The 13,676-nt window shown below is 36.7% G+C and overlaps 1 protein-coding gene across 4 annotated transcripts in view; it reads left to right on the top strand.

Moving 5' to 3' along the window:
- LOC754831 (transient receptor potential cation channel subfamily M member-like 2) overlaps positions 1-13,676 on the top strand; it is a 92,628-nt gene that overhangs the window by 42,155 nt on the left and 36,797 nt on the right. For 3 of the 4 annotated variants that reach the window (XM_030973471.1, XM_030973472.1, XM_030973474.1), the window contains exons 9-14: positions 2,763-2,863; positions 3,539-3,673; positions 6,459-6,506; positions 7,002-7,212; positions 11,689-11,893; positions 13,313-13,538. In XM_030973471.1, coding sequence (XP_030829331.1) covers positions 2,763-2,863; positions 3,539-3,673; positions 6,459-6,506; positions 7,002-7,212; positions 11,689-11,893; positions 13,313-13,538 — 926 coding nt within the window. The remainder of the gene's footprint in view (positions 1-2,762; positions 2,864-3,538; positions 3,674-6,458; positions 6,507-7,001; positions 7,213-11,688; positions 11,894-13,312; positions 13,539-13,676) is intronic. The other variant, XM_030973473.1, reaches the window with a different exon arrangement.

Genomic DNA, 13,676 nt, shown 5'->3' with positions numbered 1-13,676 from the left:
GATCGCCTGGTAAACAAAAACAAACATGGCAGCCTCCACTTCCACTAGATTCGCGAGTTTAGAAGAAGAGGAATACGAACAATTACTTCAAAACAAGGATACGTTCAACACTAAAAAGTCAACTAAAACAGAGTGAAATAAGAGTGAATTAGCGGCGTTACTGGCAAAGTTTTATGTTGAGGTACGACGAACCGACGGAACTCACTACAAAACAAGTTCCCTGCACAGTATTCGTGCTGGTATAAACAGATACTTGAAATCAGAATATCATGAAGTTATAGACATCATCAAAGATATTGAATTTACACATTGCAATGTTGCTTTCAAAGCTGCCAAAGTAGAACTGAAAAAAATCGGAAAAGGATTTGTGCAACATCATGATTCCATTGCATCTGGGGATCTCCAAAAACTGTACTCATCAACTGTATTTGACCAAGACACACCCAGTGGCTTACAAGCTAAGGTTTGGTTTGAGATTGCTCTTTATTTTTGTAGGAGAGGAAGAGAAAATTTGCGTGAACTCAATAAAGACCATTTCAAGATCGAAACAGATGAGAATGGACATGAATTTGTCACTCAAAATGTAGACGAGATGACGAAAAAAACACGGGAGGACAATCTCTCTTCACGAACTGATGGTGGGCATATGTATTCAACTGGCAGGGCTGATTGCCCTGTTGCGTCCTTCAAGAAGTATCATTCGAAGCTTAGCGAGAGGAGCGACACACTTTTCCAGACCCCAAAAACTTCTGCTCCATCCTGTGGACCGTGGTACAAGAAGACACCACTTGGAAAGAATAGTCTCGGCAACAAGATGGCAACCATTTCCAAGAAAGCTGGTCTGTCTAAAGTCTACACAAACCACTGTGTTAGAGCCACATGTATCAGAATCCTTGATACTGTTATGTAGTACTTGTATTATTCCCCCCTCCCTTCAGTCATTCACCTTTCATTCACCTTTCTCCCACCTGCTCCATGATAAAACAGAACCCACTATCCCATTACTTTTTATTATAAACAATTGACCACTAATGACCACCCAAGATTTAGATTCCAGGAACGAACCACATTCCAATAACTATGACTCATACTAGGCCCAAACCCCAGTCACTTACACTCTCCATAGCCACTCCCCATTATACCATGACAACCCTGACCATTGACCAATGATAAGCATGAATAAGTCACCCCTCCCAACATTGGTTTTCTCCCCAAACTTTCCTGAATGTAAAGTTGGAGAATGAGAAAAACTTGGGTTTCAGCCGTCAACCGCTGAACAAGGATTCTACAGAGACTTGTATTTGTGAATGTGATAATTACGACAAGTATCTATGATGATTAAAAGTTCTCGTGAATTATAACAAGAAATAGTACAGCGTCTTTCTTTATGCTCCTCGCCTCTAACAATTACTGATCCCTACACAACAATACTGGAGGATTTGCAGGTAGGGATATCTGTCAAGTGTCAGGACATAACAATGAAGGCAGCTAGTCTGGCTTCATATACTGGCCGTGTAAGCAACGATAGAAAGTGTGAAATGTCGTCTACTCTGGCACAGGCCCTTGGAAAGAAGGAAACTCCGTTGCGAGCTGCGATAACAGTGCCACCCCCACCCGCTACAGTTACTATGGCCTCATCTTCTAATGCTACCAATACGAGATTTGTTGTTGCAGCTCCACATGCTGCTCCTACTCTGTTACTAGAAGTAGAAGAAGATGATGACCTTGAAGTTAACTTTGACTTGTGTTCGCAGTTGTCCTTTGAGTTCGAACGTGAAGAAACCAACGTTATCCAGCATGAAGTAGCAGTCCCTGCACCAGTAAATGTTGTCTTGCAACCAGTTGTGGACAATCAGCAAGTTGCCGCGGGATCAACGATAACAACTAGTAGGAGCAGATCAAGTAGGATGCAGGTAGTATGGTATAACAATCACTGTTCGTATTTAACAACTGCAATGTCACCATCAATTACTTCAAGGACTAAACTTGAGCATGGAGATTATGTACATATGTTGAGTGTTATAACAGTTTGAACATAGTTTTGGATTTCCCAGTGTGTTTCGCCAGTTTTCAGGAAAAGTTCTTCCTATGGATATTGCTCGTTTGGATGTTTTGACAGTTTTGAAACTTTACCGTTTGGAAAACTTTTAGTAGAGATGTCTACTTACCTGTACACTGTACATTTGAATCTGTGATAAACCTACATGTAGTCTATGTCAAAGAGTTCAGCATGACAAATTAGGTAAGATGATGTTAAATTTTCAGTTCTTTAAGATTGTCATGGTTGATTTATGTATTTGCTCTAGATGTCTGATTTGGATAACAATAACAATATTGACTGGCTTAACTTTCGGGGTATATAAGAAATATTGACCGCGCTAAGACCATATTGCCCTCGTCTACGACTCAGGGCAATATGATCTTACCTTGGTAAATATTTCTTATATACCCCTCAAGCCCAGTCAATATTATATAATTGTCAGCACTGCCACCATGATCTTATCATTCAAACCATCTGCATTAGTCATTGTCAAAATGTCTGTCACACAAGGTGTTTTGCCAATATCTTAGATTTCCACATAACCTTTAATCCCATTGGCTGTTGAATATTGTACCAAGATTCATTGTCATAGTGAGACTTTGTAATTCCTGATGTATTCAAGAAACAAAGACCATATATTAATATTCAATTGAAATAATTAAATGTAGGAGAGGCATATCGTTGATATTCTTTTTGTTATTTGGACCTCTTCTTTTCTTAGCCAACAAGGGAGGGATTCTGGACCAGCTTCGTCTTGCTCTGATCTGGAACCGTGTGGACGTTGCCAAGCGGGAGATCTTCACTGATGATCGAGAGTGGGGGGTAAGACCGGCTCTTCCTTCTGAATTTTCATACTGTGTTGATGTTCTGACTAAAAATAACGGTTGAATAACTTTCTAAAAGTGAAATCCAGGACATGATTTTTAAAGAGAAGGTTGAGTTCTGGGAAGAGGTGAAAAATTATTTGTGAGCGTTATCATTCTTATTATGCAAGTGTGGAAGAACATCAGATAACACATGTTCCCTGAAAAGCACGGCTCTTCAAATGCCTTCATATTCTAAAAATGTCATGTAACATCGTAAAACTCTGGGGTAGGATTTTTACGCCATGTGTTCGTGTAGTCCCATATACATCTTTCTGTGTACAGTGTTTGTAACTTTACCAAGACTTGGCCAACTTTCTTATCATTTTGATGATTCCAGAACCTTGCAATACACACAAATTCTTATATGCTAGATGATCAACCTTTTCTGGTCGATTCCACATCGATTCTTTCACGATGCAATCGCATGACCAGAACTCAACTTCATCTTTAAGTGAAAGTTAACTCACTCTATCATTAAAGGTGGGTCATTATATGAATCTTTAACACATTTATTACCATAAACATAACCAAAGGAATATCAAATAAAGTTTTTGAACTTGAATTAGCCAAGTGAACCATTCTTATTGTCAAAGAACTGAAATTAATTCTTATCTTGTCTCTTGCTTTGCAGAAAGGGCAGCTGGATGAATCCTTGCGCTATGCCTTGTCCAATAACCAAGCCAATTTCATTGAACTTTTCTTGGAGCAAGGGGTCAATCTAAAGGACTATTTGACCATCAAGGAACTGACCATTCTCTACAATGAGGTATTTCAAATTTTCAAATTTCAACTATTATCCATGAGTCAACTTGTCTAATTAAGTCATGCTTGGTTATAAATCTCGGTATCACAACGCATGCAATTATAGTTGTCTGGTTATTTACACAAAGAGTTCATTAAAAGTAGACTTTACACAAAAAATGTCTGTGGACATGGGTGTCGATCCCAGGGGGGATGGGGGGGGATATATATTTCAGGTGGGGGGGGGGATGGCCTGTACAATCATCCCCCCCCCCAATAATTCACCCTAAAAAATAAAAAAAAAATAAGAGAAAAATTAATGATGAGAGCCTGATGAGAGTAGTTAATGGTTATTACTCGCAAGATGACCATCAATATACACATTTTGCTATCTCATTTTCATAATACATACATATACAAAGTAAATGAGACAACTGTATATGAGACAAGAATAAATTGAATTCTCGATCATACGGCTTCATCAGGAATTGATGAATTAATTCACTTTGTTAAAGCCCAAGTCCACTCGAAGAATAACTTACTTTCAATAGAACCAGAAAAATCAGACAAACCAATCAAAAAAAGTTTGAGCTAAATCGGATAACTAATAAGAAAGTTATGAATTTGTAATGACATGAGGAACTTTGAAAATCACTACACAAATTAGCAACTCACTCATGAGTCTGTGACGTATGGTCCTCACTATCCACTAATTATTTTCTGTATATTGATAATATAAATTTTCTATTTTCACCTTAAGAATCTTATTTCTTCACACCAGCATCCAAGTTAGATTGTTAGTAATATGTGTTTGTGTGGATGCACAAATAAAGAGTAACTTGTGTCCAGTTAAATCATGAAAAAATTGAATTTTGATAAACTATTTATATAAAAATCAATAATTATGAAATACAATATTCAGAAAATATTATCAATTCTTCAAAATTCATAAAAGTTTTTGGGAAATGTCATGCACGCAATATGATACAAATCATATAACCTGGGCAAAGGTTTGGGCAAATCAAGTTTTGGGGGATAAAAAGGGAAATTAATGGGATTAAACTATGTAAAGCAATTGATAAGTTGTGAGGACATGACGTCACAAACTGATAACCATCTTGGCAATTTGTGTTGTGATTCTCATTGTTCCATAGTTTTACATACTTTTTCAAAAATTCATAACTTTGTTATTAGTTATCTGATTTTGCTCAAACTTTTTTTGATTGGTTTGTCTGATTTTTCTACTTTTATTAAAAGTAAGTTATATTTCGAGTGGACTTGTCCTTTAAATTGACAGCAGCATAGAAATGCAGTGCGCCAAAAAGCAACGAGCTAAATGTTAAGCGCGAAGCGCAAAAGTAGCAATCTGCAACATCAGACCATCCTGGACAATGTAAACATAGATGAACTCTGTGACGAATTCGTGATGAGAACAGAGACAAGGAGAAAATTTTTCGGACATTAGTATGACTTATAAGATAGTTCACTAGTTGTTATGTTGTTTCCGTTCACCCTTTTTAAAATTCACGTCATTGTATCTTTATTTTTATTTTATTTCCTGATATTTCCTAAAACATTTTTCATTTTTGGAGAAAGATTATTATGTCACAACTTATTTTTGTTTTATTGAAAAGCTGATGTAGGTCTATGTCACTGGGGTACTGGTTGGTTCAACCCTCCAATAAAATCAATCCATGAATTATTCTCAATTTCATACAAGTGATTAATAAATGTTCGTGATATCACATGATTTTCAACAAAATTCACGCGGGAGGAGAAAAAACTGAATTCAGACAAGGACACGATACAACAAATCGTCTTCCTTCTCTAATAATTTAATGAAACGGTAAAGCTTCCGCGCTTCGCGCGATAGGGCGGGGGCAAATTGCAATCAGACAAGGACACGATACAACGAATCGTCTTCTTTCTCCAATAATTTAATGAAATGTCAGAGCTTCCGCGCTTCGCGCGAGAGGGGGAAACTGCATTCAGATAAAGATTAAGAGTCGAGAATGGCACATCGAATCGTCTTCTTTCTTTATTAATCGATTGAAACGTCAGAGCTTCCGCGCTACGCGCAGAGGAAGGGGACCTTGATTCGAACAAAGATTAAGAGTCGAGAACGGTTCAACAAATCGTCTTCTTTCTCTAATAATTTAATGAAACGTCAAAGCTTCCGCGCTTCGCGGAGGAGGTGAACTCCCCCCTCCCTACACCCAACCTTCTAGGGAGCGCGCTTCGGTTGCTTACTACCACCCCCTAAAATTAAATCCTGGCTACGCAGTTGGGGAGGGGTGCAACCTGCCACACGCTTCTACCTCTTGGTTGCTTTGATCCATTGCCGAAAATATTTTGGCAACTATCATCCCCCCCAACCACGGATACAAATTGATACCCTTGTCTGTGGAGCAATAAACATGGAGAAAAAAAAATTTGTTTGAATACCAGTAATTGATTCTCAAATTAAACATTGTAGTCCCTTTTACAAAAATACACAAAACAAAACTAATGTTATTTTGGACTGATTTTACTGTTAGGAATTAAAATGATCGAGCTTTAAGAGGATAATGATAAATGGATGACAAAATTGTCACAAGTGCATTAAAAAACTTTTTAGAAAATAAGACATTCGCACTTGAGTACTAAATGGATATATCTTAGAGCATTTTACAGTCTCTTAAGAATCCATGTAATTTTGGAAAATGGCAAATTAAAAAAACGAGCAATGTTAATCATCATTATAGCATGATAAGTAAAAGCTCAGAAGCTGCAGTTATCTATGAATAGATCCATTTCCTTCTTTTTCACAGATTCAATCCAGTTCACTTCTAAAGCAGCTGAAGAAAAAAAGAGCAAAGGTATAAGGAAAGGCATTATTGTATCTACTCGCAACTCACAATATTCAATATATTTTTCTATGCATGTCCTAAAGTAAACTTCTCAGTATGAGCTTTAGAATGTATACCTCTGTGTTTATTTCACTAATTCAATATTTAGTTAAGATATTATTTCATCAAGATTAAAGTTCAGGGTTAAAGTTGGTAATAAAGTTAAAGAGCAGGATTAGTTTAGGGTAACTTTAAGGAATATTTTTAGGTCCATGCAGGGCTGAAGTAAAATATTTAATTAGTGTTAGAAGTTGATATATGAGTCACACTGCCAAACCGACTCCACACTGAGCAATCCGTTGCCATATGTTGTAACATAAATTCTTATTCTGTGTTTCATCAGTCTGTTGTCGGTCTCACTAGTGCGACTGAAGTATGATTTGGGAGCATTTATCTCTCTGTGGCACGTATCGTACTATCTAATGTTTCACCTCAAATTTATGCATTCGGTACTCAAATTTCAAGATCAACCTTGAGCATGTGGGCAAGGTTATCCACAACCTGATGTTTGACACCTATCAGCTCCTCGACCAGTACCTGCCAAAAAAAGGGGGTGATGACATCAGGCAGGATGCGCCCAAACAAAACGAAGCATACGATGACGTCGGTGATGATGACTCTTCCGATGGGGAAGACATGGATGAGAACGATACTGGTGCCACGATAATGCCAGCAAGTGAGTGGATTCCCCAACCTTTTTACTGTCCCACCTCTTGTCATGCTTAAAGTAGTAATGCTGTGGATGATATTGTAAATACAGATTGTTTGAAATAGTTCAATGTTTTTACTTCTGTGTGAATATTTAACATTTTTCTTTTAAACCCAGCTTCTGTTGCTTATAATTGATAATATAAATGGTTTATGAAGGAACTAAAACTTGAGGTTTCATATTTCATTGGTTGATTTAATAATAAACTACGTTGTTTGTTGTCATAATTTTATGCCTCCGCTACAAAGTAGCCGGAGGCATTATGTTTTCGGGTTGTCCGTCAGTCCGTAAGTCGTTCCGTCCATACGTTTGTACGTCTGTACGTCCCGTTTTCGTGATTGCGTTATCTTAAGAACCGATTGATCGATTCCCGCCAAACTTGGGTCATGTATGTATCTCACAGAGCCAATGAGCTGATTAGATTTCGGGGTCGCGAGATCCAAGGTCAAAGGTCACAGGGCTCATTATGTATGCAAAAATAGCTCGTGATCGCGTTATCTCAAGAACCGATAGATGGATTCCTGCCAAACCTAAGTCATGTATGTATCTTACACAGCCAATGAACTGATTAGATTTTGGGGTCACAAGGTCAAAGGTCAAAGGACTCTGGGCTCATTATGTATGCAAGAATAGCTTGTGATCGCGTTGTCTCAAGAACGGATTACAGCCAAACTCAGGTCATGTATGTATCTTGCAGAGCCCATGAGCTGATTAGATTTTGGGGTCATGAGGTTGAAGGTCAAAGGTCACAGGGCTCATTATATATGCAAAAATAGCTTGTTATCGCATTATCTCAAGAACCGATTGATGGATTCCTACCAAACTTGGGTCATGTATGTATCTTGCAGAGCCAATGAACTGATTAGATTTTGGGGTCACAAGGTCAAAGGTCACAGGGCTCACGTATCCACAAATAGCTTGTGATCGCATTATCATGAGAACCAATAGTAAGGCTGTGCACAACCGTGTAATGAGGTACCCGAGTACACTCCAAAGCTCACAAGCGAATATTCAAATATTTGGGCGCCATGTTTTTTTGTTTTTTTTGTTGAATGAAAACACACCCTTTCAATCACTCTAACAAATCAGCCCAATTTTTAAGCAACATACTATATTCAATTCAATTCAATTTATTTTGCCAAGCAATAAAAAACATACAGGGTAAAACAAAAGCAGTATACAAAGTTTTACACAATTACAATTACTAACATAGATAAACACAGAAATACACAGAATCAATTAACAAACATGAATAATACAAAGGAAATTGCTAATGCTGGTAGCAGCCAGAAAGGAGGTGGTCCTTGTATGCGGCTGACCAATTAATCAAATATAAAAAGTTAAGCTGTAATAAAAAGTGAAACAAGCAACAATTACATGTAAAATATAATGAATTTAACAACCGTTAAAATCTGTAGCTAATATCAATATACGTCCATCAAGTATTTTTTGTATTTACGTTTGAAAGTGTTAACACATTTCAATTCATGTATTTTACGAGGTATAGTACTCCATAAGCAAGGTACATTAAATATTACTGTACGTTTATATGAAGTTGTATGTACAAGTGGCAATTTTGGGGAGTTGGGGACGCAACATTTTCAAAGGGAAATAGATTAAAATCTGTCGATTTCCTCCCATGTAATTTGGTAGTATGGTGGATTTGATGATGATCACATTGATTAGGGAGAGGGAGGAGGCAGCGCTGCGAGCCTGGTCTGCTAGGCTTGCCAAGCGGCGTCCCCTCCATAAGCGCTAGCCTAAGAAAGACCCACGAGTAGTAGTGTTGTCGATGCAACAGACATAAATAGAATCAATAAGCTTAAAGGTATTACAAAGTTTTAGTATGGGGTCATGAATTTGGTTCAAAATAACATATTGGAAGCATAAGCGTTCCTACAATATACATTGATCTTTGTCGCGGTTGAAATCGAGTCTAAAGTTATGAAATTATAAATAATAAACTCTTTATGTGGTATAGCTCCCTCTCAAGGTCAAGATATTAATTTAGCTATGAAACAATGTTTCTTGACTAAAATCAACCGATTAGCTATTCCCGTTTGGAAATGATATATCCCAACTACATATTCCGAGATTTTCATGGTCGCAGCTACCATTGTACGGCCATAGGCGCTATTTTAAATTTATCAAAATTTACCGGGAGCACCGGTAAATTTTTATATTCAATTTTTCTCGAAAACAGAAGTGTTTTAGGGGCTAATTTTTGTAGTGCTAATAAAACATCCACAGGGCATCCAAATATATCAAAATTGTAAAGGTTCACTATCCACCCAATTTTTCAAAATTTTCCAAAACTTTGTATTACCTTTAAGATAACTGGAAGCTTTACTACTAGTAGTGATGTATTAAACCGTGAATGAGAAGGAAAAGAGAGAGAAACGATAATGGATATTGGATAAGAATAGGATTCAATAGAGGATTCTAGGAAATTGAAGAAGCCAAATGATAAGCCTTAATAAGTTAATTAGTCAATAATTAGTCAATAATATGCGCATTTCTTTGCTGAACTTGCTGATATATTTATCATGACCTCAGCCTTTTACCTCACCCTCTCTCGTTCTTTTCTCTTTCCAGTTTCCATTCATCTTTTTCCCTCTTTCCTTCCACCTCTCTCCACTTTTCATCTCTTGATAATAATTAATTATGCTTCCGTCTTTCTCTCACTCGCTCTGTCGCCTTCGGTTACCCTCCGCCCTTTTTACTAATCACTCCTTGGTTCAAGTCACAGGTTCAGACTGGGAGATTACAATGTTGATATACATGTATATAGTAATAGCGAAATGATGAACCATGTAGAATTGTGAACACATCATATGAACACATGAATGGGTTTTATAATGACATATATTGTAAAGTTGGCTCATTAAAAACACAACCACAACTAGTGAGTGATTATAAGTCAAAGTATTTAACCCTTTGTAGATAGATGATGCAAAATATAAAATTCATGGTTTACTGTGTCATATTTTTCTTAAGGTTTAGCCGGGTGTCGACGCTCAGTTGTTGCGCGTGTTGGAAATGCCACAAACCCATTGAAAAGTGGAATGAAAAGCATGTTTTTTATCATTAGCATAAGGCAGAATGCAGTTGCAACCACATTATGCTTTTCTCAAACATCTTTTGTTTTATTTCACATACATATAAAGTCATATTCTGAAGTTTTTTCCCCTCATGTCATATTTTAAAACTTACCAAATATAGTATGTATGTGCTGATCTCTCGCATAATTAAGCAGAGATACCCAGTGATCAATATGATTTTATATTTTATTTGGAAAAGCCACCTTTTATTTTCCACTCCATCGGTATACAATTAACATGTATATTTGTGCATGACAATTAAAGTACTATTGTGAACACTATCATTGAGGGGGGAAAAGAGATATTAAAAAACAAGAATATGCCTGTCTTTGCCATTGTCATGAACTACTAACAACGTTGTATTGCATTAATTTAACATGACTGAATTGCATCTTTATAATTTTAATTCAAAGTACAGAGAGCCACAGCTGATTAAATCAATCATTCTTGTACTTTCTAACACACTAAGTAAGGATCACACAGCTCTTTTACAGAAACTGTTGGAAAAGGATTTTAAAACAGAATAGTCAAAGTTACACTGCATGCTATGATTTTATTTGATCATATTATTTAACTATTTCAAATCACATCAAATGCATATTTGGGACTAGTTTAAGACCTAGATGTAGCTGTATCTCAAATACTGTGTCATATGTCTGTTGAGGGTTGGGTGGAATTATTATCTTAAAAAAAAGAACATCGTGATAAATCAAATTGATTAAAAATCAATTTTCATCACATATTAAATACACCTGCATAAACATTATGGTTCCAGCATATTGAAGATAACATGTTTCATCATCATACATCTTACAGCATTTACAATATATACAATTCATTCTATTTTGCAGAATTACAAACAAAAATGGGGGGGGGGGGATTTGAAGAATATCTTGTTCCATTTTCCCCTTCTGGGATGTTGGTTTCCTCACTATTCTAAATTGGGGCTTCTTAATAAATTTGTGAAAGTATAGGTAATGAATTCACAGACCCACCTATATGATATAACACAAATGATACTGTTTCAGTTTTAATGTTATGCTAACCCCTTATAATGTTGAATATCAATATTATATGGATTTAGAGTTACTGGAAACAATTTATTTAAAGATGAAATATTCAAAATTAGGTTTTACGTTACTTTGTGTTTGCATTGTGGCATTTTTATTTCCACTACTTACCAGTCAAATATCCTCCTCAAAAGAATCTGACACTATTGGATGGTGATTGATTTTATGTTGTCATGCATGTAAAAAGATTTGAAATGAATGAAAAATGGTATCAAAATCAAATCAAATCAATCTTCTCTATCAATCAATATTTCTATCTGGTTCAATTTCAGATATGAAGAAGGACCAGTTTGAGTTTCCCATGAGGGAGCTATTCGTCTTTGCCATCTTGCAGAATTGGCATGACATGGCCAAGCTTTTCTGGGAGGAAGGCAGGGAATCCATAGCATCGGCACTGGCAGGGAGTAAGATGCTAAAGGGTATGGCATCCAAGGAGGATGATTCTGACCAGATAGCAAACATGGAAGAACATGCAGAGTAAGTAGAGTTCGTCTGACATATTGAATTTTGAGAGACAGAATGGCATTAAACTCTGGAGCTAGTCAGTCATATCGTGTGTTGAGAGCTGGAAGGGTGTTAAAGGATACAAGTCCCCACACTTCTGCATTGATATATTTACATGGAATGCAATAGCTGTATATTGGTTTTGCAGTTGACGTTATACTCTTCATTAGTAATCTGTCCAAAACCAAGTCTCTACTGCACGCAATAAGGCTGCTAGTGTTTTATATTTTTAGTTGCAGTAACAACTATAATATTCCAGCTGACACAATCGTATATGTACCGTGCATCATTTCTTTGTATTAAACTTATGTAAAGGATTACAAATTTGGAATACAGTAGTCAGGAAATCAATAATTTGACATTTGCCTCTGGCTGTATCGCATCAAACGTGTAAGGTTAATATCAGTATTGCAATTTGATTTTAGAGTAGGTTTAGGGTTAGAGCTAGTCAGCTGAAGTATTTGGCTCAGGATTTAAATGAGACATTCAGTCAATGTAGGAACTATCTTCAGAGCAAATTTCACAATCCTCTGCAGTATGGCATTTGCTGCTATAGATACACTTCCAATCCCTGTTTCATTAAACTTGTTATCAATAACAAAGTGCTAAATTCTGTGACAAATTTGCTCTTAGCCAATCAATTGCCAAAATTTCAGTGGCTTATAACATATCGTTACTTGTTATTGATACCAAGTTTTTATGAAATAGGGCCCAGGTGACACTAACAGCTGTATTGCTTGCAGCTGATGCAACCATAATCAGTATTTCCAGTATAAAGTATATCAGTATAAAGTGTATATTAAGAGAAAATATCAAAAAGTCGGGTGCGGCCTTTGCAGCGAAAGAGTAAAAAAAAAAAAAAAACGAAAGTCAAAACCAGCACGAATTTGCACATATGGGACTACGAACGGTACGATTACTATGGTACAGGACATTTCCACACATCTTACCGACAATTTTATCTTGCATTGTTGACATGAAGACGAAAATAAACTTCCAAAAACAACATCTGCCGATAGATATTGATCTAACTTCGTGCCAATGCATTGCAAAAGTAAAAGAAGGGCCCGTTTAACGGAGCTGCCGCGAAGCATCCAGCCGAAATCGCCATTTTGAATCCGTTTCAATATATAGATAAGAAAAAACTGCAGGGGATAGCAACAGGGACGAGATGGCCGAGCGGTCTAAGGCGGTGATTTGGGTCACATCAACATTTGTAGGGGAGGGTTCGTATATTATCCCGCTTCTGACAATTTTTTTTTTTTTTTTTTTTTTTTTTTTCTAATGTCAAAACCGGGGGTGTGGCCTATGCAGCGCTGCAGCCTTATCGCTGGCAAATACGGTAGTAATATTAATTTGCACTTTTCGTTAATCGATTTGTATTTCTCTTAGAACCTACGAGGAGCTAGCCATAGGAGTCCTGAATGAATGCTATATAGAGGATGAAAAACGTTCAGCTTTGCTTCTTGTTTTTGAGCTTCCGTCCTGGGGGAATTCTACGTGTCTTAGTTTGGCTGTGGAAGCCATGGACAAGAACTTCATTGCACACCCTGGAGTGCAGAGTCTCCTCACTCAGATCTGGATGGGAAAGATCTCGGATAAGACAAGTCCATTTCACGTAATACCATGAATTATTATTCTTTATCACCAACTTGAATTTAAAATTATCTCTTTGATTTGAATAAATTATCTTTTGACACTTTCTTTGTTAATTCCATTGTATTATTTCACTTTCTATATACAGCCAAACCTGTTT

The sequence above is a fragment of the Strongylocentrotus purpuratus genome, unplaced genomic scaffold, assembly GCF_000002235.5.
Source record: "Strongylocentrotus purpuratus isolate Spur 01 unplaced genomic scaffold, Spur_5.0 spur5_scaffold_6, whole genome shotgun sequence".
Classification (NCBI taxonomy): Eukaryota; Metazoa; Echinodermata; class Echinoidea; order Camarodonta; family Strongylocentrotidae; genus Strongylocentrotus; species Strongylocentrotus purpuratus.
Note: the sequence above shows the minus strand (reverse complement) of the source record. Positions and strands in the feature narration are given on the sequence as shown.